General features: G+C 50.9%; 1 protein-coding gene across 4 annotated transcripts in view; it reads left to right on the top strand.

The window, feature by feature from the left end:
* The window catches only part of HTR2A (5-hydroxytryptamine receptor 2A), a 44,144-nt gene extending 24,145 nt beyond the window's left edge, over positions 1-19,999 (top strand). For all 4 annotated transcript variants that reach the window (XM_045839310.1, XM_045839309.1, XM_045839307.1 and 1 more), the window contains one exon: positions 16,440-19,999. In XM_045839310.1, coding sequence (XP_045695266.1) covers positions 16,440-17,242 — 803 coding nt within the window. In that variant the 3' untranslated portion in view covers positions 17,243-19,999. The remainder of the gene's footprint in view (positions 1-16,439) is intronic.
* The last annotated feature ends 6,826 nt before the right edge of the window (positions 20,000-26,825 follow it).

The following is a 26,825-nucleotide window of genomic DNA, read 5'->3' as shown; positions in this document are numbered from 1 at the left end:
ACCCAGGCATGTGCCCTGACTGGGAATCGAACCTGCGACGCTTTGGTTCGCAGCCCATGCTCAATCCACTGAGCTACGCCAGCCAGGGCTTCATCGTTGTCTTACACTGGGTGCCCGAGCCCGGACCCCCACAGGGTGATGCCAGAGGGCCCGGAAGCGATGACACAGCCAGCAGACTGCAGCACAGGGAAGGAACCCAGGTCATTTATGATGAGCAGCATGCAGCCTGCCCTCTGCTCCTGACGGAGACACGGTCGCTGCCGTTGGGAAATGTTCTGGAGGAGCAGGAAGTCACAGAGCCGTGGAGAAGCGTCTCCCCACAGTTGTGCGCCGCGCCGCACACCCACAGGCGTGCCAGGCGCTGCCATGATGCCGATACAAATTCATACAGAGTGAGCCGTGGAGCAAGACAGATTCACACTGAAAATGGCCCTTTCCCCGAGACCGATCATTTGTCAAGATGTCAGCCTTCCCACTCCGGGAGGAAGGTCAGTTGGCACCAGCTTGTAGACATGAAGTCGATAGAACGTATTTCAGATGGAAAATTCGTGCCAGAGACTTTATGCTACTCTGGTCCCGGCATACAGTAAGCAAGCCTTTGCAGAGGAGCTGAGGTCATTGTTCTGAGTTGCAGATAAGGCTCAGCAAGGACTTCTTCTTTTCCTGCGTTTGCTCTGCGGTTTCTGGGCCTGCACCACGTGGAAAGTTCTTACCCATTGGTCCATGTCCTATCGCCTCCTTCCCTGCAGGCCTCTGCTCAGAGGCTGATTTGTTAGCGGGGCCTGCCCTGCCCCCCACCCCAGAGAAGTTATATTCCTCCCATCTACTCCCCACCTGTTTCACCCGCCTATCTTCCCCCGTTTTTTCTCTGTAGCTTCCTTATTACCTCCTATTATGTAATCGGTTCGCTTACGTTTTATCTTCAGCTCCCCTCACTGGAATGTGCATTCCGTGAGGGTAACGGTTTCTAGTCCAGGTCCCTGATGACTCTGCGTCCCCAAACGCAATGCCTAGTCCACGGTCAGGGCTCAATCAGTTTGTCCAATGAGAGAAGGAGGCTCAGGGGGGCTAGTCAGGACTCCGTAACTGACAAGGCGGCGTGGGGACTCAAAGGCAGGTCTTCGGACTCCAAGGCCATGGCTGTTTCCCGTGGGTGACACTGACTTTCTTCCACCTTTTACTACCCTCGCACCTCCGAGGCCCGTCTAGGCCAGCTCTGCCCAGGTGCTGGGAGGCCCCACAGGAAGGAGGGAGAGACACAAGCAGAGCTGTGAGTCCAGGGGGTTGAGGGGGCTGCAGGACAGGTCAGCTGTATAGGTGAGCAGGTCTGGAAGCAGATTATCCGGTCCGCCTGTGTCTGCGTGAGCCAGCCTCCTGCCGGTGGAGTCCCGCGAACCCTGCCCACGCGGCCTCTCTCCGAGTCAGGGCGGCCCGGAGGAACAGACCCAGTCAGTCTATAGAACCGTAATCTGCAGAGCAGTTTAGGAAGCTCAAGCAAGCAAATCAGCCCAGGACTCCCAGGGCAGGGGCAAAACGAAGACAGCAGGGTTTTAAATGACAGAGTGTGTGAGGGAAAGACGGCAGAAAGGCCTCCTGGGAGGGGTGGAGAGAAGCTCAGGAAAGCTTACCTCGTTCCGAGCATGCAAATGTTTCCATCCCTGCTAACAGCTTCTGGGAGCACTTGAACGGCAGAGTTATGTCTTTCCCAATCAGTGGTAACAGTTTTCTACATACTCTGAAATAGGGACATTCAAATACAATTGTATTATATTAACCAAAGGACTTATTTTTTTTAATGTATTGCTTTACTGTGAGTCGTTGCCCAGTTTTTTGTGTTACCGAAAATGCTACTTGGCACAATCACCTGCACCCACCGACTTCTGTCACATTGAGAAAAGCGGAAGCTCCTTCACAGCATCTCATTACAGATTGGACTCCAGGACTGGACAGAGTGCACATTGAAGAAAGAGGCATGCCGTCATTCCCCTCCGTGGCCCGCGGACTCGGTAGATTTCATTTCCTTAAAAGGCCTTAATGTTGATGAAGTGCTCAGCCCGGGCCAAGGTTTTTATCTGCTCATTAAATAGACACACCCGCCAGCCCAGTCATCTGCGGTCGGACACTCTGGTTGACTGTAGGCGTTCAGCCGAATTCAGGGATGCGAGCTGTGCACTCAGAGGCTTCTCAAGCATCTCGAGGGCTTCCCGTGGCGTTGAGGCTGAGTGCGTTGAGGCTGACGTTGGCCCACCTTCCCCAGGCGTCAACGCTGCCTCGGTCCTTCTGCCTCCGACGCCTGCACATCGCTCCACCCCCTTTCCTGGCTCCTTGTCTCCCCTAAGGACTGCCTGCACTTTCTCCAGTTCCCGGGTTCCCCCTGCAAACTCCAGATCGTTCACCCTTCACTTCGCCCCCGATGCTCCCTGGAGGCCTCGGCTCCAAGTTGTGTAAAACGGTGGATTTTACCACTGGGTCTCCTGTCCGTCAGAGGACACCCAGCGTGCGTGACCCGGCCAGAGTCAGAGGCTGCCTTGGGAGAGCTCATTGACTGGAAGCCGTTCACGATCTATCTCCCAGGGAAGGCTCGGCCGGCTTTTATCTTCCCGTCTCCCTCTCTTATTCCTGGGGTTTCTCATCGGGGGCCTGTATGCCACCTTCACCTATGCCAAAGTGAGTTCTACAGTATTTCGTTCCCTGCTCGCTTTCCTCTTTCTGTTAATATTTTATCAACCTTGATGGTGAAACAGTTTCTCTTCCCTAGGAGCACATTCATTTGCATAGATCATATCTTACGCGGTGACTCCTGGATTGTGACAAAGCAGACCCTTAATGGTTGAAGGCAGCCACAGGGGGGGAAAAAGATTTTAAAAAGCTTCCTATTGTCCGTCTCCTCTAAAGTGTGACGTGCTTAACCTGACCAGTTCAGAACTACTCAGGCACTGCCTCTCTGCTGTGATTTCAAGGTCACTTCTGGAAGGCACAGTTGGCTTAGTGTACCTGAGTCACAGCTGGCAAGGAACTTACTTGTCATCTGGTTCTCTATTTGTCATGCTTGGACAGAGGTCGTTTTGAAGCCCACAGCTAACTTCTTATGGAAGAAACCAGCAGGGGCCTGGACCACCAACCCAGAAACCCTGCAGACTGGCAGCAGCAAGAGAGAACCTCGTTTTGTTTTCCGGAAGAGGCTGGCCCCGTGGGTGTTCCACAGCCATCCTCACCCTGGGCTCTCTGGCAGTGAGGACGCAAAGGCGTGGAACGGAAACTGACTTCAGCTGGGGAAGGAGTGATCTGGGAAGCTGTGGCAGTGGGGGTCAGTGAAGCCGGAGAAGGAACTTCTCTCTGGAACTGTAGAACCTGCCGAAATGGACTCTTCCACCTCTTAGGAGTGCCAGTTCTTCCCTTTTCCAAAGGCGAATTTCACCAAAAAAAACCCCCAAAAAACAAAAACCATGCATTCCGCCTGCTTTAGTCTCCCCAGGACCGACCAAAGTTAACGGCTTCTAAGATATCACCTCTTCCATAAGTGTGCGTTTTCAGCAGAGAGTGCCAGGAAGATCGAGGTGATTGATGGATACAAAGAAATGAACCTCAGATGGGAAAATGTCAGGAAGGCGAGAGAGAGTGTGAGAACAGGCCTTTGTGATGTCCCCCAAACTACATCACAGAAGCAAGTGTGGGCCTCTGCCCGCAGCCGATCCCGTTTGGGGTTAAGGGGAGGAGCTGAGCTGTAGTTTTGTTGCCGAGTCACGTGCCCGGAGGCTCTAGGAATTCAATCATGGTTCTGAGGAGAAGGAAAGGAAAATTTTTATCATCTGCAAGTATGTCAGTGAGAAGAAAGCCGCTTAGACGAAAAAAAAATATAAAATCACATCCTTTGTACTTCAGCCAAAATTTCAGAAATGCCAGCACTCAATGGGATTTCATCTTATTTATTCTCCTTCTCTTGCTTCTAAGCTGTTCTCCTCCGTTTCCCTCTGAACTTGGTTGCTTTCTTCACTTTATCCTTTTAGCTCAGTTTTCTATCAGTGGCTGTAAAATAACTCGGACTTTTTAAGAGGATAAATTCCTATCTTCCCACTTAGCTGCCTATAACAAAAACACCTGGTGAGTCTAATTGGAAGTAATCAACTTTTTCAATCCAGTGATTAAAAAAGATGTATCTGAATTCGCATTTGTTTGTAGGATTTATCCCTGAGAGCTATCCTTTTTTTTCATTAAGCACCCTGTACTTCCCATTGCTGCCTGCCTCGTCTTCTCCCTGTGGTCAAACCACCTGGGTGCGTGGCTCCATTTCACTCCCATCCAACGCTCTGCAAATGCAAAACAATTAGCAAACGTTAATAATTGCCACCCAGCAGACTTCATTATTTCTGTCATGGAATCTGTCAAGGTCAGCCGCTGATGACTGCTCATGACCACTTGGTGGGTAAACAGGCGGAACTCTGACAATATCCATTTTATGCAAAGAAAACACGTTCTGATTAAGAATTCATCCTGCTCCGTTGGAATCCAATTAAGCCAACTTCCGGAGGAAGGGTCATTCGCATCTCTCCCCTGGAGAATCTCGTCGCACAATCAGCGTCGTTCAAGTTTGGGGGCTTTCAGTAAACCTCTCCGCTTTCTTCGAAAGCAACAACACCGTCTTTCTGCCAAAGGAAAAGGAAGGGGACTTCTCTGCCACCACCCCCCTGCCCCAGACACCCCTACCCGAGACCCAACACACACCCACACACACAGACCCACCCGCCCATGCACCGCACCCAGCGGTATGCTGGCTGCGACTTCTCTGCACCGCCACCTGGGACCTCTCCTTGGATCAGCCCACTTACTGTGGCGGTTTCTGTGTCTCATGCAGCAACACGAAGCAGCTTCCGGCCTCAGATCAGAAGTCGAGCCAGGGCTGACGGTCACTTTACCAGCCCGTACCACACAGCCACCAACCGCAGACCTTAAGCAGAATGAGACAGACACATCTGCTAACACACAAAAATACAATTGGGAGCTGGTGGAAGTGCGGTGGGTGAACAGGACAGAGCGGCACAGTAGTAATCATGGGAACTGTCTGGACAAGGTGTCATGGAAGGGTTTTCCGACCTTTCTTATTTTAGCTGAATCTTTGGCAAATGAGAAGAAATCAGCCATATAATAACATTTGAAGCCCAGGACAAATTATGACAAAGCTTTTGCTGCAGAGATCCGCCTGTGATTTGGAAAAGAAATACACCCTGCAAACATGCAAAGTTACAACTAATTCCACATTCCGCCCCACGTGTTGTCATCCCTTTAGAAAACAGGAAGTGTGGCAGAGTGTAATAATTCCAGAACCCTGATATGGATAGAAAAAAGTAAAGTGACATCTTTACCACAAATGAAAGTAATTAAAAGGTTCAGTTTCTTGTAGGGAAAACACATTTCTAAATCAGTATCACGTCACACACCCGTCACTCAGAAATCCTGGCTGTTACGCCATCGCGCGCGGAGAAGGTCACTAGATTTTCGCCGCTGGCTACTTAGGTGTGGGGAAGGACAGAGCTGAGAATCCAGCCCAGACGTCCCAGAGACGGCTGTGCCCCGCCAGGTCCCGCCGTGACGGGTGCACCGGCGCCCCCCTCACAGATCCCTCCTCAACGGAGGTGCACGAGGCACAGATTTTTAAACTAAGCCGCAGCGGAACCTTGGTTCTCGGGCTGACTTTGTTCTGGCTGCTCCAGAAGCTACTTGTCTGAACACGGAAAGCCACCTGGCTGATCACACAGGGCTCAACATGGAAAGGCTGACCAGTCAAGAACCCAAGTTTTGTTCGACCACTGAGACATTTTTTTTGCCGAGAACAATTCAGTTGAGAACCGAGTTGTCTGAGATGGGAGCCATGCCAGAACCGAAGCTGGGCTCTGATATGGGTGACGGCAGCAAGCTGGTTTCCGTTTCTGTTCGAGCCACACGGGAGGCGTAGGAGGTTCCGACCCCGGGAAGGATTTGTAGACACAAGGAAGAACTAACTGGGCATGTTGTCATCAGGAGACCATCAGACATTCTTCTCTGGGAGTTCTGTCTGCTGCACGACGCTACAGGTGACCCTCGAACCACGTGGGTTCGAGCTGCAGGGACCTGCTTATACGTGCATCCCTTTTCAGCCGATGCACTCACCGCACGTGCTTTCCACAGCCTCGACGCCTGTCGTTCAAGGCTCAGGTGGGAATCCCCACGGAGCAGGCTCAGGTGGGGACCCACCTAGGTGGAGGGCCCGCTTAAGTCACGCACGGATTTTCAACCCAATGGGCGTTGTTCATGGGTCAGCCGTAGATTTACTGCCAACGGCACAGCAATTCTCATCTATGTTCCTGGGGATAATCCTTTAAAGACTATTCTATTAAATAATGCTCATTTTACAGAAAACAAAAGTTCAGAGAGAGTAAGTGGTTTGCTCCAGGTCAAAGGGGATCCAGACTGGGGTTTTCTGATTCTAAGCTGGTGGCTTTTCCTCCGGTATCCGTGGTTTGCAAAGGGGGTGTCCGGCATCTCCAGGATGCTCTGGGGAGGTCAGTACCAATCATAATGGTTAATGTAATGACACTAATATCCAAAGGAAATTAAACCACTGCCTCAGAGAAATACCGGCAGCCCCACGTTCACTGCAGCGTGGTTCACGACCGCCGAGGCGTGAAACAACAACCTGGGTGTCTACCGATGAGCGCCTCAAGACGTGATACGTGCACAATGCTATGTTATTGAGCCATAAAAAGGAGGAAGTCCTGCCGTTTGGGGCAGCAAGGGACCACCTAGGGTGCTGTGCTAAGCGCAATGAATCGGACGGAGGAAGGCCAGGCCGCACGACCCCACCCACGTGTGGAATCTGAACAGGTTGAACTCGCACAGAGGACGACGGTGGTCGCCAGGGGGTGAGGAGGAGGGGCGTGGGGAGGTGACGGTCAGAGGGCACAGACATCCAGTTATGAGATGAATAAAGTCCAGGGATCCAGGGTGCAGCGTGGCACCCCAGTCATGGATGCTGTATGATACACACATGTGATACTCACTGAGTTGAGAGCTTTGAGGTTCTCACTGTGAAAACAGCCACGAGACGGCGATGGTGTGAGGTGAACAATGAGTTAACGAACTTGACTGCCGTCAACACTTGGCTGTGTGTATGTGTATCGATCATGACATTGCACACCGTAAACTCACACAAGGTTCAGCGTTCGTTTTATCTCCACAAAGCTGGGAAAAACAAGGTGTCGTCTGCCCTTTCCTGTGTCATCCGCTGGTGAGGGGACAGTGGAGTTTCCCGGGGGACACGTGTGTGATGGGACGACCGGCCGAAGCAGAAACGTCTGTGAGAGTCCAGCCATCTTTCCCAGGGGGTGCTTTCGAAATTATAAAACAGGGACACGCTATTTGATTTGCTCTGGAAAAATGGAATTATTTTTCATAGAAATTGTATGTTATGTACTGGGCTTATTAGCTTTATTTTTAAATGAATTGATTAATTATCATGTTTGTGTTCTCAGTTTGAAATGCTTATAGACCCAACCCACAAAAACAAGAAGAATTCTTTAGAATCCTCAATAATGTTTAAAGGCGTGCGGGGGTCTTGAGACCCAAACACTGGAGAACTGCTATCCTGCATTCTAGCGGCCTTAAAAAGAAAAGGAAAAAGTCCAGGGTCGATACAGATGGACCTTGCCTGCATGATTCTGAAAATGTGGGTGCCAGTGCTGAGCTGAGTCTCCCGTCTGCGTCTCCACACTGCCTGCCCTCCAGTCCTACGTGGGGCTGACGAGTTTGGGGATGACAGCAGGAGGCTTGGGGGGGTCGAGCCGGGACGACAGACCCAAGCACCTCCCTCCTCTCGAACTCCTGAAGCACCCAGTCCTCGGTGTGGGCAGTGAGTGTGTGATTAGTGGGTGAAGGTCTAACACTGATCGCCGCCACGCAGGGAGGACCGGCTCTGCTGGGCGCCTCTGGGGCACGGCCTGTGTGGGGGCTGCTAAGCACGCAGCCACAAGCCAGACACAGCCGCACTCAGCCGCGCCATGTAGGCATGGCTTCCGCGGTAGCCTGTTTGCCCTTGACCTCACGCTGACCCGCACTGCCGTCTTACTAGATCTCGATGGATCGGGTTTTCCCTGCAAGATCCTAGGCTTCTGGAAGGTTCTCAGAGGTCTTTTGCAGTACCCACGGAGCCTGGCTTCCTGCTTGGTAAATTACAATCATTTCCATCTCAAACTCTGCCAGGTAACTCGGACACACTGCCTCACTGTTTTCTGACCCGCGCCCTGTCTGCAGATGAGGGAGGCTCTGTTTTCATTACCTCCCCCTCACAGAGAGAGGCTTTAAAGGGGAGCCGCCCAAGGCCGGCCGGCCAGCCGGTGGTGGGCAGACTCAGCGCGCGAGCCTGGGGCCTGGGTTGCCCCGGTCGGCACTCTTCCTGCGCACACTTGTTTCCTGAACTTGACAAAGATGTTTGAGAAAAAGGCAGAACAGACAGGAAGAAACCCAGGTCCCCCAGGCACCGCGTCCCACAGAGGTGTTTTCCGGGGGACTCGAGCTGTTGGGGAGCTGTTGGGGTGGTCCGCTCGGGCGCCGGTGACCTAACTGGACAGAGTCCCCTCAGGAGAGCATCCGAATTAGGCATCATGTACATACACGTTCTCCCTCTTCCCATCCCACGTGGCGCACTGGCAACCTCGTGTACTGGGTCTTCCCAGCAAAAGGGAAGAAAAACATTATGAACTACTTCAGTGAACGCGAGCCGTGTCTATAAAATGCATTGCAATTTGCATTCACTATAACTCCCTGCCTTTGCTGTCCTGTGCTGTCACGGGCCCACCCATCCCACGAGCCTTCGCCCCGCCCCTTCCTGGGCTGAGCAGGGCTGTCTCGGAGGCCGGGATGGCTCAGCACCAGCAAGGGAAAAGACGTCCCTGCACTCGTGAGATTATCCCCTCCCGGGGAGACGACACCGCCAGGGAAAGACTTAAGGTATTAGCAGTGTGAGTTAGCACGGCGCAGATTAGGCAGGGCAATGCTAACGGACTTCGGAGTTCTTATTAAAGAGAGAATGACTCAGGGGAAAGCTTCATACCAGGGTGTCTGGGGGAAAGATGTCCGGACATAGGTCTTAAAAGAAGTGTGGGGTACAGTTTGGGAACGTAATCTCCTGGGCAGCCCCCACTGCACCCTCATATAACCACTGCAAAGTCCCAGGGACAGCAGCATGCTCCCCCTGCTGACGGAGCCACAGGACTGGTGGCCTTGCTCCCCAACACCCCGCCAGCGGCCCCCGAGGCCCCCGCCACAGAGGAATTCCGGGGCCACCACCAAGTGTATCAGGGAGGGAGACGGCATCAGAACGGGTTCCGGGCCAAGGGGAGACGTGCGTTTGTGCCTCCTTTTTACTCCGTACCCTGCGCCTTCCCCCCTGGTGCTCAGGGCCCTTAGGAACAACCCAGCCAACCTGCCACTGACCCCCATCCCTCCCCGGCCTGCCTCCCTGAGATACCCTCCGTGTCTTCTCTCCTGTGGCCACCTGCCTTTCCAAGGCCCATTCCCTCAGGAGTCCCCCCCTGCTTGAATCTCTGAACCCCGGCACCTTGCGCTGGGGCTCAGAGCGCCCCCTCCAAGCTGCCCCAGGCGCGCAAAGTGGTGGGACCTCTCCCTCTAATGGCGGGGGGGTCCCACTGTGCACCACACAGGCCGCTAGGAAGAGACCCGTGGGCACAGGCAGATCTTGGGGGTGTCTCGGATCCCACTGGGTGATTAGAGGGAAGACCAGACTGTACGTGGGCCTTCCGGATAGGTCCAGGCGTGACACAAAGAAGAGAGAATGCGCCGTGACTGCATCAGACGCAATGATCGTGTTATAAGGACAGATCACACAGACTCTGTGGGCAGGGCTCCGTGGCCGGTACAGGCCGCAGCACTAGGGAGGCTGCAGTGCTTCCTGCCGTAACGTGGCCCACGTGGTACCCGAGAAAGGGGTGCCCGAGAGAGGCCAGAGGGGGGAGCCTGTGGGCCTGGCTTTGCCTGCGCACCCGCTGCCAGCTGAGTGTCCAGACCCCCTGACGCCGTCCACGCACCTTCCTGACCGGAGTCCCGGGAATGGGGCGTCTCGTGCGCGACCCATTCTCTCCCCGTTCAGAAAGAAGGGCCCCAGCACCCGACTCCTCCCAAACGCCTGGGAGAGGGGGCGTGGCGCCGTAAAGACGCGACTCGACAAGGTGGAACAGAGATGAAATTTTTTTTTTTTTTTTTTTTGGTAAATAAACCCTTGTTCGTGAGCATGTTGCTCAATAGGCAGTCTAGGAAAGAACACTCTCCATGGGGTGGGGGGTGTAACTCCAGTTATTAGGAAAGACGGGGTGGCGGCCCTGGCTGCGTGGCGCAGTGGGCGGGAGTGCTGTCCCCGCGGCCTCGGTTCCCGATCAGGGCGCGCTCTCGGGCTGCGGGCTCGCTCCGAAGCCGGGGCGCGTGCAGGAGGCCACCAGCCAACCGATGGGTGTGTCTCTCACACGGACATATCTTCCTCTCTCTCTCCCCCTCCCTTTCTCTCTAAAATCAGTAAAACATATCCCTGAGTGAGGATTTTAAAAAAGGAAGAACAGGAAAGTGGTCGAGGATGACAAGCCAAAGTAAAGAATTTGAAAAGAGGCCCTGGCTGGTGTGGCTCAGTGGATTGAGCTCAGGCCTGTGAACCAAAGCATCGCAGGTTCAATTCCCAGTCGGGGCACATGCCTGGGTTGTGGGCCATGACCCCAGTAGGGGGTGTGCAAGAGGCAACCGCACATTGATGTTTCTCTCCCTCTCTTTCTCCCTCCCTTCCCCATCTCTCTAAAATAAATAAGTAAAATCTTAAAAAAAAATACTTTATATAAAAAAAGAGAAGAGGCCCTGTTCCTTGTGACTCTGGCAACGTTTTCCAATTCCACCGCATCGTTCCGGTCCTGTCTGGGTTTTGTCACGCGCTGTCTGGGGAAGAAAGCGGTAGGTGGGGTCAGTCTGCCCTGGGATGGGGGGCGTGGGTGGTCTTCCGGGTGGCCGGGTGACGGCCGACGACCCGAGTCTTACGAGGCCAAGTGCAGTCTCTCTGTCTCTCGGCGAACAGCAGTCGTATAAAAAGCGCAACTTCCGGCGCGTGAGACAGACAGGGGAAGGGATTAGGGCCCGAGGAGCCGGAGGCTGCCTTTCTGGGGGGCAGGGACCGGTCAGTGAGGCCCGCAGCCCAGGCAGGGCACGGCCGCTGGGCGAGGGGACAGTCAGCACTCCCACCCTGCCCCCCCCAATACCACGTGTCACCTGGGACGGAGCGCAAGGCTCAAAACCTATCTGGAGATTTAGCCTTTTTGTTCTTCCAGTAGCTCGTGCACAAATCGGGGGAGGAGTGGGGGGCACTCATCGGCCCCTCCCCGTCAGTTCTGTGCTGGGCTGTGCGACTCAGCCTGCGCCTGCAGGGACAGTAACGGTTGTGTTTCCTCGGGACAAGGGGCAGCGCTGTACAGAGCTGTGAAGTTGTACCCGACGTAGTTTTATTTAGGAATAAACATGTTTTCACTACGCGTTTAACCCCATACATCCCAGATTCCCAACAGGGGCTGCGAATCAGGCTCCCCCGGGTGCACTTTAATTTTATCAATAGCGTGCGTGCAGGGTCTGGGCGTCAGTCTTTTTTAAGCGCTGATACCAGCACCTCTCAGAATGGAGCTCAGGCAACGCCATTGTTAAAAGCTCCCCAGATAATTCTGATATGCCGTCCAAGTTAAGAATAACTGCTATACATATATAAAAAAGAAATGTGTTGTTGGTATCTGTCTGCCCTCAAATAACAACGTCTCGCTAGAGGAAATTTAGGCTTGGAGATTGAAGAATAAAAAAAAGAAGGAAGTTTCCAGGTGCAGGGGGTCCTGGGGTGGAGGGAGGGGGTCCACCTGTAGGGCGTTGGTGGAATTCAGTGGTTCCTAACTGCACTCAGGGCACAAGCTTCCCCGAGAACCTGAAGAAATCGCTTTCTCCAAAACAATGCGCGTATATGCAAACTTTGCAGATTTTAAGGTTAACACAGTCTTCCTAAAACTCGAGTTAGGCCACGTGACGTGCTCGTAGACTTTTGAAACCACCATCACCGGGGCAGAGCAGCAGGTTAAAATAAGCAGCCGTCAGAATCGAGGAACCGAAGGCTGAGTCTTGATTTTGCCCCTGAAGCACTACATATGGTCTGCACAGATCGCTGACGCGTGCCAGGCCTTGGTCTTTCTCTAAAGTGAAATGTTTCTCTGCCCATACAGCAGTGTAGCTAATATTTTTTACAGTTTTATTTTTGAAAAGTCAACCGAGGGTCCCGGCCGGGTAGCTCAGTTGGTTAGAGGGTCCTCCCGATACGCCAAGGTTGTGGGTTCAGTCCCTGGTCAGGGCGCATACAAGAAGCAACCAATGAATGCATCAGCAAGTGGAACAACAAATCGACCTCTCTCCCCACCCTTCTTCTCTCTCTCTCTCTCTCTCTCTCTCAAGTCAATCAATACGTTTTTTAAAAGCGAATTGAGAGTAAATGAATATAGGCGAAAGTGCTTTGAAATGTATGATTGATTATTAGAATGACTCTCACAGAAACCCACCATTTCTCGGGTCAGCGGCAGGCATCCGCAGCGCCCCCCCTCCCTGCACCCCTGCACCTGCCTCACGGGCCAACCGGAGGTGACGCAGCATTCCCCCACGTCTGAGCCTGGCAGCCTCTACCAGCGGGACCACAGCCCAGCCCCCGCCACCCTGTTAGCCCACCCCTCTCGCCCCCAGGGTGACCCTTTGCCCGCAGAATTCACTCGGAAGTCCTTTCTGTCACACTGCCAGCAAACCTGTTCTTACGACTTGAAAAAACTCAGCATGAATTAAAATTTGAAGGAGTTCCAGAGGACACGAGAACTATGGGCCAGAATGTGTTCTTCTTCCCAGGAGCCCTGAAGGGTTCACTCCTTTCCCCTCCCCCTTCTACGCGCTCCCACGAGACCAGAGGCCTCAGGGACTCCCGCTGCGGAGAGGGTGCCACCTAGAAGAGCAGCCTTCTCATCGCCCAAAGGAACGCCGTATCTGCAGTACCTCTGGGCCCAAGAGATTAAATCCAGGATTAAGAACAAAATTCGCCTGTCGCAGCCAGAGCTCTGGAGTTCAGGCCGATTGTTCACCCAGACTGCAGCAAAGTGTAAACCATAGGCGCAGGCTTTATGTGCGGAAAGCCAGCAGGGGTCCCCCGAAGGAGAGACACCAGCCAGGGCCTGTGTGTTTGGGGGTGTCAGTGTTTCCCGTTCATTGAATTGTCTGAGTCTCAATGCAAAGAAATAAAACATGCACGGAGGGGCCCGTACAGGTGACGCGGTTCGATCTCTGTCTTCCACCCCCCAGAAAAGAGTGTAGCAAACAAAGGGCAGCGTCACGCAGCTCAGGCTCCTCTCTGTTTGCTCAGAGAGAAAAATGCTCTCTGTGCAGAAACGGCAAGTCGGAGGAGACGCCAGGCCTCCAAAGGCAGCCAGCGTCAGACAGGACAGCCAGGAATGAGTGCCCTGCCGATGGCCGGGCCGTGACCGGGGGGACCTGAGCTCTCGCCTCTCCTCACGAGTGGGCTTTGGAGCTGCTCGTGGTGCCCACAGAGCCCACCTCAGAGCTCCGGTTCTCCGATGTAAAGTTCCGTCTCCTCTTTCATGGCAGGTGGCTTCCACTGCCCGGTTATTCTCTCCACGAACCCCGGCCGGCGCTCCCCATGGAGGAAGCACTGGAGGAGAAGGGCATATGAGCGTACTTACGAGAGTTTTGTTACACGCAAAGAGGAATGGGCCATGTAAAGGCCTAGGCGTGGGTCCCCCCTCCAAATCAAGGAGCCCCGTCTGGACTGCCTGCCGGAGCCCTCTTCCTATCCACTTCGAAGTGGCTCTCCCACCCCCAGCAACCAGGAGGGGAAACCTGGACTTCGGTGGCATTGCTCCAGCCGCCCTTCCCTCCCTGACCACAGAGGGGGGCCGTGCTGGAAGCGTGTGTGTGTGTGTGTGTGTGTGCATGTGTGCGTGCATCCTCCCCAAACGAGAATGCTCATCTGACCTGCAGATGGTTGGAGAATTTGCTATTTTAAGTAATCCTAAGTTCTGGTCAATAGAAAATTGCCACTTACATGAATCACCAGGTCGTGAGCAAGTATGACAAAAAGCTCACAAGGTGGCGATTCCCTTTGCGTTAATCAGGAACATGCGCACCGCCGGGTTTAATAGCAAAATAATATACCTGTTCTCGGACAGCTGATGTTTTGTTTCCCTGTATCACGATTACTAGTCATGGCTGTGACAAATCACATGGGAAAAGCAATCAACAGTTCAAGCCACACAAAATTAGAATTAACTGAGTCCCTGTGTGCCCCTGGCAGAAGCTCCTAATCGCATCATTATTAATTATGCAGCCAACAGCCAAAATGCTTTTTAGCCTCTTTGGGGTTAAGAAGATCTATTACCTATTAAAGTCCAGCATCTGTAAACCCAGGGAAATAGAACAAAATCAGGAAAACAATGAAGTTAATGTAGTCAACTTGAGCAATCTTGCAGAGAGAGCTACTCTAGTTGGGAGAACACCTGCTTTGGACTGGGCACTGTCCTGGGTGTCTGCCTATTTGATCCATTTTAGCCTCACCACATCCAGGGAGACACGCGTGGGCTGCCCTCACTCAGTAGACAGGCGCTGAGGCCTCTGGGGACCATGTTACAGTCCGGGAGCAAAGGACCAGGGCGGAGACTCAGATCCAGGTCTGCGTCCCTGCAAAGCGTCCGATCCAATCAATGAACAGCGACGCTGTGAAACAGGGAGCTTGTAGCGGAGCACAGGAAACACCACCAGCAGGTCTAGTTTCCAACACTTGGAAAACAACACATGCTTCTCGGAAACCGTGTCTTAGCTCTTACGATCAGAAGTTTCCCGAAGGCCACCCCCACCCCTATGAGCGCTGCAGATGCCTTCACAGTGGCCGAGACATGGTAGCAGCCCGGGTGCCCATCAACAAGCCCATCAACAAGCCCATCAATACTACACCATGGAACATGACTCGGCCACAAAAAAAAGAATGAAATGTTATCATTTGCAACAGCATGGATGGACCTAGAGGGTACTATGCTAAGTGAAATAAGTCAGACAGAGAAAAGACAAACACTGTATGATTTCACTTATACGTGGATTCGAGAGAACAATATAAATGAACAAACAAAATGGAAACAGACTCATAGACACAGAGAACAGAGTGGTGGTTGCCCTAGGGGAGAGGGATTGGGGGGCTGGCTGGAAGAGGTGACGGGGTCAGGAACTGTCCATCAGATACTGCATAATGTGGACAGATTTCCATATGCCCGTAAATAGAAGAAACGACTCAAAATGTGGATCTCTGGCCAGTAGGAGTGCATATTTTTCTTAACTCATTATTACCTTTTTGTATTTTTTTCAAACTTTCTAAAAAGAAAATACGTTTATAATGCTATAAAGTGTGTGCATGGTGGGTGCGTGCGTGTCTCTCTCAAGTGGACAGCATCGTGGTGAGAAAAGACGGACTCGGTGTGCGGCACGGCTGTTCCCTGGGCTTCCAGGCAGCGGCCTAGCGCGGGGCTGCCCGCGGGGGCGGAGCACAGGGAGCGTCACGCCCCCTTGTGGTTGGAGGAGTCCCTGCGAGGAGCGCCGGGGAAAAGGGGCCATTTGCAGTGGAAAACGAGGGGCAGTTACTGGTCTGATCGCTGTGTACTTTGGATCTGGATTTGCCACACCTCTCTTTATCGTGAGACACTAACTGCTTAAGAAATAAGGACGTTTTAGCCAATCTGTAGAACAGATGGGAAAAGGAGAGTTTTAAGAGGTGCAATCTCTTTGAAAAATGGATCAGACCGCTGAACTCAGCATACTAGACATAAAAAGCTTACAGCTTGAAAATAAGATACACGGCATCATATTGTTAATGGTGATTCTCTCTGGGTGGTGGCATCCTTGTTCATTTTTATTTCTGTTTGTTTCTCTCTGTGTATTTTCTTCCATTAAATCAGTACACTGTTATGATCAGAAGAACATAGCCTGGAAAGTTAAAGCTAGATTTATTGTACTTCTTTATAAGTAAAGGCTTATAGACAAGGCAATTAAACATACAAGTATAAAGAATAATATATTACATGTAGTTAATATATATTATTTATTTATGTTAGAATACAATGTGACAACTACATATGATAGTATATATAATATAATACGGCATCACTATAAGGTAACTAATATCCGTAAGGAACTTCAAGAGAAATTTAGATTTCCTTTGGAAGTGTATGCCAGGCTTTCGGACAATGTTGATGTAAAGTCCTTCGCACGGCCACCGCTATGTGGCGTTGCTCTTGCCTTCGCCTATTCGCTTCCTTCATGGTCACGTTTCCCCTTCTGTCCAATCCCAGGTATCTCCATGCCAATACCCGTCTTTGGCCTTCAGGACGATTCCAAGGTCTTTAAAGAAGGGAGCTGCCTCCTCGCCGACGATAACTTTGTCCTGATCGGCTCCTTCGTCTCATTTTTCATCCCCTTAACCATCATGGTAATCACCTACTTTCTAACGATCAGGTCGCTGCAGAAAGAAGCCACTCTGTGCTTGAGTGACCCCGGCGCACGGGCCAAGCTGCCTTCGTTCAGCTTCCTGCCGCAGAGCTCGCTGTCGTCGGAGAAGCTCTTCCAGCGGTCCACGCAGCGGGAGCCGGGGGCCCACGGCCGGAGGACGATGCAGTCCATCAGCAACGAGCAGAAGGCCTGCAAGGTGCTGGGCATCGTCTTCTTCCTCTTCGTGGTCATGTGGTGCCCCTTCTTCATCACCAACATCATGGCCGTCATCTGCAAGGAGTCGTGCAACGAGCGCGTCATCGCCGCCCTGCTCAACGTGTTCGTGTGGATCGGGTACCTGTCCTCGGCGGTGAACCCGCTGGTGTACACGCTGTTCAACAAGACCTACCGCTCGGCCTTCTCGCGCTACATCCAGTGCCAGTACAAGGAAAACAAAAAACCCTTGCAGCTGATTTTGGTGAACACGATCCCGGCCTTGGCCTACAAGTCTAGTCAGCTCCAAAGGGGGCGGAAAAACAGCTCCAAGAAAGACGCCAAGACCACCGAGAATGACTGCACCACCATGGTCCCTCTGGGAAAGCAGAACTCCGACGCTGCCCCCACGGACGGTGCCGGCACAGCGAACGAGAAGGTGAGCTGTGTGTGACCGACCCGTTGCCGTGGCAACCGTGGAGGGCACTCCGAACGGATTTCCACCTACCAGGGGAAGAAGAGAAGGAAAGATTACAGGGAGACTGAAAAAAAAAAAAACTGAGGCAGGTTTCTCGTGAAACTGGCAGTCATATCCGGATGCCTGGTTGTCTTCTGTGCGTGGAAAGCAGGGCCCAGTGCTGGAAACCGTGCACTTCAAAAATGTTCCGACAGCGTGTCGACTGTGAGCTTTATGACACTTCTTTTTAACATTGTAAATGATATGTCTTTAAAAATAATTAGCTTTTGTTGTATGATTATAACGAGGCCACACATAAGTCTAAAACAACTTCTATTTTCCAGCCGAAGCCTGGCTATTATTATGTTGTTAATGGATGGCAATGAGTGGGTCACCCACCGCTGTACATAAAAATAGCTAGCAATAGTGAAAAGTCGGTGAATGCAATGGCCTCTTAAAGAACAATGCTCTTTACACATTTACCATGGTATGCATTTAGAACAACAACAAAAATAGCTCTCTAAGAACAGTGTTATAAAGTCGGTCTTGCTGAGATAATTGAGTTAATACTTGACAGCTTTTCCCATTCCGGCCTTTTCCTGGAGGCCACTTCGAGACATTCGCAAAGCCGCTGGCCTCCGCTGCCTTTCAGGTCCACGCTTCTCAGAAGCGGGAAAGATTTTAACGGTTGTTTCAGAACCATCGCTGCTTTCTCTCCTGCTACCTGTGCTTTTACTCTCAAGTTCAAAGGCGGTCTTGTTTACTGTTTGCCCTAGTAGCTACCCTATCGAAGGGATAATTTCGCATCGCCAAATACATTTCTAGAAACTGCTTCTCCTACACAGCACCACAGAGGCGCCGGGTACCTTGCCCTTGACGACGGCATCGTGCGGGCGCTCCTTGGGCATCGAGGTCCCTGTGCCGGCACCGAGGAGTAAACTCAGGGTTTGGGCTACTGACAGCAATAGAGTCTTAGAGCATCTCTGAACTGCAGGTGACGTTCCTGTGGGCACCCGCCAATCAGGTAAACCGATGCTTTCGGAATAGCCAGTCTGGGTTATTTCCTGTTGGCTTTGGGTTCCCAGTGCTCCACGGGGTGTACACGGTCTACAAGGACAAGTCCTAGGTGCTCAGGATATACGAATACTTAAAGTAAGATCTTTGCCCTTAAAGAAAAGGACCTAACTGGAATGGTCCTTGGCAAAGATAAACACAGACATGGTGTGAGAATCAGTTCAAGTTATTTCCCTCTGACCTGGTTCAGAGAGCGGTGTGTTTCTAGAGATGAGGGTGGTTTTTCTCAGTGTGTTTCCTGGTTCATCGCCAGCGAGTATCAACCAAACACAGGAGAGGGAAAATATCGCTTGAAGTCAAAGTTTGCAATTAGTTCAGAAATACACACCTCACCCTGGGCCCAACCTGTGACGACCAAAGTTTTGAGGAAACTTTTTGCTCCACTTCCCCAAAAACTAACTCATTTAGTGCCCACGAACACTGGACTCCCTGATTAAAAAAAAAAAAAGCGATATCATGTTTTCTGTTGAATGAGAAATAGTTTTTTACTCTACACCACTTGAAAAAATCAAAAAACTAAAAACTAAGAAACACGGGAGGTGCCCCTGGGTAACGTGGAAATGCGTGAGGGTTACACTAATTGTGCCCTTACAGAGTCACTGACAAGTGTTTATTGCAACACTGGAATTTAGGGCGAGCCCCTCGTATTGAGGCTGCATCTGGTCTGAATTACTTTAATGATTACACCCGACTAACTGATAAAGACACAAGTGTTAAAAAGTCTCTGCTCTCATGTATTTGGGCCTTAGTTTATAACTCTGCACATCTCATTATATAATAAAGAAAAGACTACAGATTCCACCCATGTGCTCCATCTTGATCAGAATGAACATAAAATACTGCCTGACAGGTGTCTTTTGACGACACATATATTACAAATGTGTATGTTTTTCTCTCCATAAGTAACTATTCCAGTGTATAATGTAGGCAAACACGTCTCTGTATACATGTACAGACATGTTCCCATGCACTTTATTCGATATTTACATATTTATACGGAGGAGAAGAGTCATTAACGAGAACACCCAGTATGTACTACGCATGTCTGTGTCCCGTTGATATCAATGTGAATTCATGTCCTAACTAATGTTTCTATGACCTTCCACTGCGGGTTAAAATGTAACAAGTATCAGTTCTTTCAATAAACTGGAAGTTGACCTAAGTTTGTGGGAAGGCTGTAACACCATTCTATGGGGGTTGTGAAAACAACGATCCTTAGACATAGTTGATGGATTTTTAGTAAAATGGTCACCCTTGGGCCCGTTGTTTAGTCTGGAAGACTTTCTGACTTAGATCCATCCCTCGCCCTGCCGAAGCACCAACCACCCTTGAATGATTTATGGATCTCTGATTAAAGAGCTCAGCCCTAGTCAATACTATTAAGATGGAGTAACCAACCTGAGTCTACTAAGTTGCATAGGAGATTCCTCTTTATTTAAAGAAAGAAAAATGCCATCATTAGGAAAATCTGGTTCAAGCATACTTAATCTCTAGTCTACAGCGCCATCTCCTGGTCACTTTGTACAGCGCTACTGTAGCCCAATGGAACGAAGTTACTGGAGCGCTTTTGGCAAAGAGCGCTTCTCCCATTTGTGCATCAGTGAAGCCTATTTATTAAGTGTTAAATTATTCTGTGCCATATGTAACAAAAAGTCAAGATTATTTTATGTAATGATTTTAACCAAGTCTATTCTAAAAGATTTTAAGAAAGAAAGACTACTTGTAAATAAAGTCTACTCAAAAATAAGCGCAATTCTGAGTCCATAGCTGTGTCTACTAAAGAGCGATGCTCAGAACGTCCCCCAGACTGGAAACTCCCGGCATCACTGAGATCCTCTGAGAGCACGACGCCTGTGTTCCCGGATCCCGGTCACAGAGCGAGGACCCGCCTGGCCGGGTGAGATTCACGGCCGTGACCTGCTTTCCAGTTCTCTCCAGCAGACGCGTGCTCCACGTTTGATCACCAGGTCTGGCTCCCCACAGCCTAGAAACGCAGTCAGCCAGCTGCTGCTACACCCCCGACACATACACACAGGTGCCTGTGGACACATTGTACAGGTCTGCCCCAAGGCATGTGCAGTGCATTCACACACACACACACACACACACACACGTTTACAGGAGCTGGTTTCAGAATTAAAGTAAGTCAAGGAGACACGGCGTCATTGGGTAAGCTGAAAAGTTGCCCCGATGCGTCATTTCACCTTTAACTGGAGGAAAAGTCTGTGAAATAGGAACGGTGGGTATCTTCTCCAGGTGTTTGTTGTTCTGCGTGTTGGGTACTCGCCGTGTCCAGGCATTCAGCTGATTGCTTTGCCTGTTTCACCTGAAGGAACCCTCGCACCGTAGATGGAGAACCGGAGCCCCAGCGTGGTGAGTACCAGGCCCAAGGGCACGGAGCCCGCAAGAAAAGCGGCAAGCTCCAGCCTGCGTCATCGGACTCGGAAGCATGCACCCCCTCCCCTGCTCAGCCCAGGGACGGGGGAAGAGCCCTGGGTTCAGACCAGAAGGTGCAAGTCCCCATCTCAGCTTCCCTACTCACTGGCCATATAAACGTAGACACGTCCCTTAGTTGCTCCCTGCCTCAACGTTACTGTCTCTAACATGGAGCTGCTAGCCTGGCTGGTGTGGCTCGGCGGGTGGAGCACTGACCTGCGAACCAAAGGGCCGCCAGTTCGATTCCCAGTCAGGGCACATGCCTGGGTTGCGGGCCAGGTCCCCAGTAGGGGGTGTACAAGAGGCAACCTCACACTGATCCCCCCCACTCTAAAAATAAATTTTAAAAAATAAAATAAATAAAATGGAGCTGCTGGAACCTGTCCTGGCTGACCGTCACTTCTGTGAGGTCATGGCTATGGCTGCACTGGTGACCCGTGAAACACTCTGTAAATGTCACGAGTGTGTTGTTGTTGAAAAGGAAAATCCCAAAGCATCTATGTACCGTTAGCCACCAGAGCGAATTCCAGACAAAATTATGAGACAGGCAATAGGACCATTATGAACAGCTTCTGCTATTCCCTCTGTGGATGCCTCTCATGTTTAAAACCTTTGTGCCTCTGCTGTGTCCTCACCACGGGCAGATGTTTCTTTGTTGGCACTTTTTCCCGCTGCTCCCATCAGAGCCCCCTGGTCCGATGTTCCGTCCCCCCGGGCTCCTCCTCTCTGCTACAGCGCCAGTAAGGAACTCGAGCTGACGGGCTGCTGTCTGTCTCCAAGACCCCTGGGGCCGCCCAGCACAATGACACTCCGAAAGGCAAAACCCAGAGGCTAACACTTCAAGCACCCAGGAGACGAGTGAGGACAACATCTGGGCCCGAGAAATGTTCTCCTGGTATCGCCCAAATAAGCCACAGAAACACAAGTACTTTCAGACGCTGCGCAGTCTAAATAAAGTGTTAGAACTTGACATTGAATTTTAATGTACAATAACAGTGCTTTTGAAAGAAACATCCTTGGCTTTGAAGATTTTATTCTAAACTGAGAACACTAGTAATATGACTAAGCTCTTTCTCAAGTTGTATAGTCAATACGCAATAAGACGAAACTTCGTTGTTAGTTTTTTATTATTTTTGCAGGTGCCTTGCAGAAACAAAGTTTCCCCGTCTTCCCTTAGTGGTGTACACACCAGTCCTGGCTCTGTTCTTCCTTTTTGACCTTGAACACCAGCATGTCCACCTGAGCCGACACGTTGTGGGAAGTTTTCACACCCAGGCGGAACCTCGGGGTCTGCTGTGGCCCATTCGCCAGGCCAGGAGACTGAGGCCGGAAACCCGGGTCCGTCTGCTGCCACTGCCTCAGCTGGGCAAACCAAAGCCTCCTCCCCCTCGAGCGTATAATAAAGGATGACCTTTAGCCAATGACCTTTACAGGGAGTCTCTTCCAGGTCTCTGCTTCTCTGAATACTAAGGAACCCAGTCAGGCTTTTGATAAACCAAGGAACAGGTTCATGTGGTAAGAATATTCTGGAACTCATAGCTCTCACCTTCTCTTAAATTCTTTAGATGAATTTCAAATAAATGACAGCTTGAACTTTTATATGGGGCACATAGGAGAAAAATAAAACTGTCCATGACCTAAGGAGTTCCTAAGATGCGAGGCCAAGAGTCAGACACCAGCGTAAGGAATTCCCCCTGAAGCATTCCTCTCATGGCGGCCGCCCTTCTGCACAGCGGAGCTGCCAGAGAGATCGGCTGCTTTTCTGACCCGCCCCCGGGCTCTCTGAAGAACAGGTGCTCTCACCATTATGTGAGTTCAAGTCCCATGAAGGGTTAAAATGTAAAAAACCCAACCAGATTTAGAATTCATGATGCAGAGAAGATCTCCTTTCTTAAAGCTAGATATTTGTTGAAAATGAGCCGAGGTCACTTAAGTTTTTATTTACACTTAGGATTATGAGCTCTTAAAACAGCCTTTATTCCGGCTTCTGGAGGCAGCACACTTTGTGCTTCCCGCCCTGCGTTATTGCAGATGTTGACGGGTACCTGTTACCCAGATGACCTGGTCGTAGCCGGGGCGACCCCACGGGCGGAGCCGAGACCTACACCTGGGTCCAGGTTGTTTCTGTGCAAACTGATTCCGGGAAGCAGAAAGAATTAGGGGAGAAGCTGAAGCCTATTTAAGGGAAGGCATCCACGGCACCCCCGACAATTAGGACTCGTTTACGCTGGTACTGGGAGGTGACTTGGAACTCTTCACCCCACTGGCAGCTAAAACCAAGGTTGGGCCACACACACCTGGTCGAGATCTTGCACGAACATTTCACCCAGCTGGTGATTCATTGAGGCCTCAAAAATCGATACGCCCCTCCTCAACAGAAAGTGGAATTAGTGTGGTTGGTAACAATGTTTAAACAAACCAACATGTGTATTGTACAGTCACATTAGACTCATTCCTGAGACCCTAGGACCGGCACACACATGCCACGTGGAATCAAACTCGGGGGCATTCCAGCATTGAACCTCATTTCCAACTGGAAAAGCCTGCCGCAGAGAACCCCTTCCAGCCCCCAAGGGAGTCAGAGCAGCCAGGGCCATCCTGCTGACGCCGCCGAGGACCTAAAACAGCAGCCGGCGGTCCTAACACAGAGATGATGGATTCTGTGGACGAATGCTACTCGCTGAGCCCGGTCCCCTCGACGCATTTGACTTATTTAGCCCAGGGGAGAGATCTAAGCCACTGAAACGGAGCGAACAAAAAGAAACATAGTAAATTTAATTGAGAGAGGAGTTTGGACACCACACCATCTGGGCTCCTCCCTCACCAGAAGTGGGGATGACGAGCTGGGAGATTCAGGGAAATGACCCACGATCACCCGCCAGCAGCACCAGAGCCAGCCGGGGGGCTCAGGCCTTACGCCGCACCCCCCACCCCTGCAAATCTGAACTTCTCTCCTTTTATACCAAAAAGGAATCGAAAACGGGCCCACTGGTTTATGGTTCCGATAATTATCTGGTCACATAGCCAAAAATATATTTGCACCAGGTGGAGACCCGTGTAGCAAACTCGTTTACCCTCTCGGCCGGTTTGCTCGTGAGGGTGTGTGACCCAGAGACAGGAAGGAAGGGCAGTCTGGCGGTGGGATTGCTTTTTTAAAAGGAAGGTGTTTGCTGGAGGAATTATCCAGGCCTCTGCATAAAATCAGCCCTGGCTGGCGTAGCTCCATGGATTGAGCGCGGGCTTTGAACCAAAGTATCGCAGGTTCGATTCCCAGTCAGGGCACATGCCTGGGTTGCGGGCCATGACCCCCAGCAACCACACGTTGATGTTTCTCTCTCTCTGTCTCTCTTTCTCCCTCCCTTCCCTCTCTAAAAATAAATAAATAAAAAATCTAAAAAAAAGTACGTTTGTTTTGTCGAACCCGCTGGCTTCGTCAGGAGCTAGCGGAGGTAACTGCGGATAGCTCCCCCCGCCCACTCCAGGGCGCCCCCCAGAGGGACTGCGAGGGGGAGCTGTCCCCGAGGCAGAGCCGCCGCCGACGCTGGCGGCCCAGCTGCTCCAGGCCTCAGTGAGAAGAAGCGCACGCACGGGGGCGACGGGCACAAGTGTTACGCACGTATAATTTGGCGATTCGTTTTAGGGGGGAAAACTGAGCGTGAGGATGTTCAACATCACTCCCTCCAGGCTCCACTGTTAAAGCTGTACAGTCTGCGGCCCAGGGCTCTCCACGGGGATAGATGTAAAAAGGATATCCAGAAGATGGAAATTAAGTCCACGTAAACAAGCAGGCCAAAAAGAATCTTTTAAAAAGAGGAGAAGCAAGGAAATTAAATAGACATAAAATAATATTTAAACTAAAACAAACTCACGCAGCCTGCACACATTTAATCATTGTCTCTACGTATGAATTGTTTAAAAATAAGATGGCGGTTTTTTTCCCCTGAATTCCCCCCCCCCCCCAACACACACACACAGGAAACGTTAGTTACTCGTGAGTGATTGATCACGAAGAATTTGAGGCAACGGAGCGTCTCCAGGACTGGAGAGCAAGAAGCGTGGGGACGGCCCGGAACGCCGCCCCGTACTCATCCACGAACACAGTCAGCGCGCTACTCGCCTCTGATCGGCCCGCCCCTGCGCTCGTCCGCGGGAGAGTGGGGGAGCGCTGGCTCACGCGTGGGCCTTTCCCCGCCCACCAGATGGACCTGACCGAGTCCGGAAACCCACGAGGACCCTCGAAACAATTAAATGTTGAGGTAGATCCTTGAACGGGCTTGGCCTAGTATTGAACACGTGGTGGCTATTACCATTACCAGCTACACTAAAGAGCGAAGAAGCAGCTCTGCTTGTTGGGAGGACCTGCCTGCCTGCGTCCCCCAGAAATGGGGACGGAAATGAAGGCACAAGGACCTCTAGAGCGAACAAACCATATAAAGTCCACAGAAAGTCGTGAAATCTTGTCATTGGAACAACATGAATGAACCTAGGGGGTACTATGCTGAGTAAAATAAGTCACACCGAGAGAGACAAATACCGTATGATTTCACTGACGTGTGGAGTCTAAAAGACAAATGAACAAACACAACAGAAACAGACTCCTAGATGTAGAGAACACTTTGATGGGGGAGGTTGGAGGAATGGGTGCCAAAGGGAAAGAGATTAAGAGATACAAACTTCCAGTTATAAAAACAGTCACGAGGATGCATATAGTACAGCACAAAGAACATCATCAATAATATTGTAATAACGATGGTGTCACATGGGTACCAGACTTATTAGGGTGATCATTTTGTAAGTTATGTGTCTGATCACAACGAACACCTGAAACTAATACACAGGGTGGGCAAGAGTGGGCTCACAGCTGTTCGTATGGAAAACAATGCAATAATTAATAAATAATAGCAAGAATAAACTATGGCTATTCTTGTACTCGCAACTGTAAACCTACTTTTGCCCCACCCTGTATTGTCTGTTAAGTACCACTGAAAAATTCCAAAGATTATTAATAAAAAATAAAAAGGGAACCATGTATTTTCTATCCATTCTCAACAGCTTGCAAGGTTGTTTTGGTTGCAACACCGCAGAATCACCTCCTCAGATTCAGGTCTGTGTACCTGATGCGCTAGTTGGTCAAAACAGAGACACGGGTGCTCAGAGACAGAGAAAGTTTGATTGGATTCGGCTGAGATGAGACAGGGGGGAGAGCAGGGCCTCCCAAATCTGTCTCTCTCAAAAAGCAACAGTAGGAAGTTTGCCTGTGGCTACATAGTAAGACAGGGGAAGTCCCCAGGACCTGAGAGAGAAGCCTGTATTTCTTTAGTCACGGATCACTCTTGAGGAAAGCTCCTTCTGGCTCCGGAGTATCTCCTCCTGCGTGCCAAAGGAACAGCACAACGATCAGCATCACAAAAGTCCATTGTGAGAACAAGGCCTGCTGGGCTGAAGAACCAAGGTTCTGCAAAATATCTCCTAAGTGTCAATAATGTTATCTTTAAAGCAAAAAGCAGAAACCAGACATCCTGTGACCATCACTATGAAGTTACCGCTTTGTGCTTAAGTAGCTCTATTTTTCTAGTATCTCAAGCAAAGTGTATTTTTAGACATTTCTCCTGGAACTTGATTCGCAGAACATGACTTCAGAACACGACCAACATGGTTTCTCACTCTGTGACCACAAGCTACGTGACGCCCAAATCAATGGAAACATTTTAGTTCAAGCCTGTACCTCTAGTCTAATTCAGAATTGAATCATTTAATTCTAGCTGCCAAAAATACTAGGGTCATTAAAATCACTCAGTTGGAAGAAAATTTCGGTTCAGTGATTTGCATTTTAAATTAGTCATTTCAGTGCTTTCACAGAATAAAAACATTATTTTGAGTAGATAAACACTATCTTCAGGCCGAGTCCCAGTGGACCCACAGGTCTGCAGGTTCCGGCCACAGGCTAGGTCACTGCGGCCAGATGGCCTGGGCCACCGCACGGGTTCCGGCAGGTGATCCGTCTTCCTCGCAGCATTCGTGTTACAATGTCAGTGCCACAGGGGTCATTCACCCCGCAGTCCTCTCAGCA

This window comes from Phyllostomus hastatus, unplaced genomic scaffold, assembly GCF_019186645.2.
Source record: "Phyllostomus hastatus isolate PE091 unplaced genomic scaffold, TTU_PhHast_1.1 phas_contig_29, whole genome shotgun sequence".
NCBI classification, from domain to species: Eukaryota; Metazoa; Chordata; class Mammalia; order Chiroptera; family Phyllostomidae; genus Phyllostomus; species Phyllostomus hastatus.
This window is presented reverse-complemented; position numbering and strand designations above follow the sequence as displayed.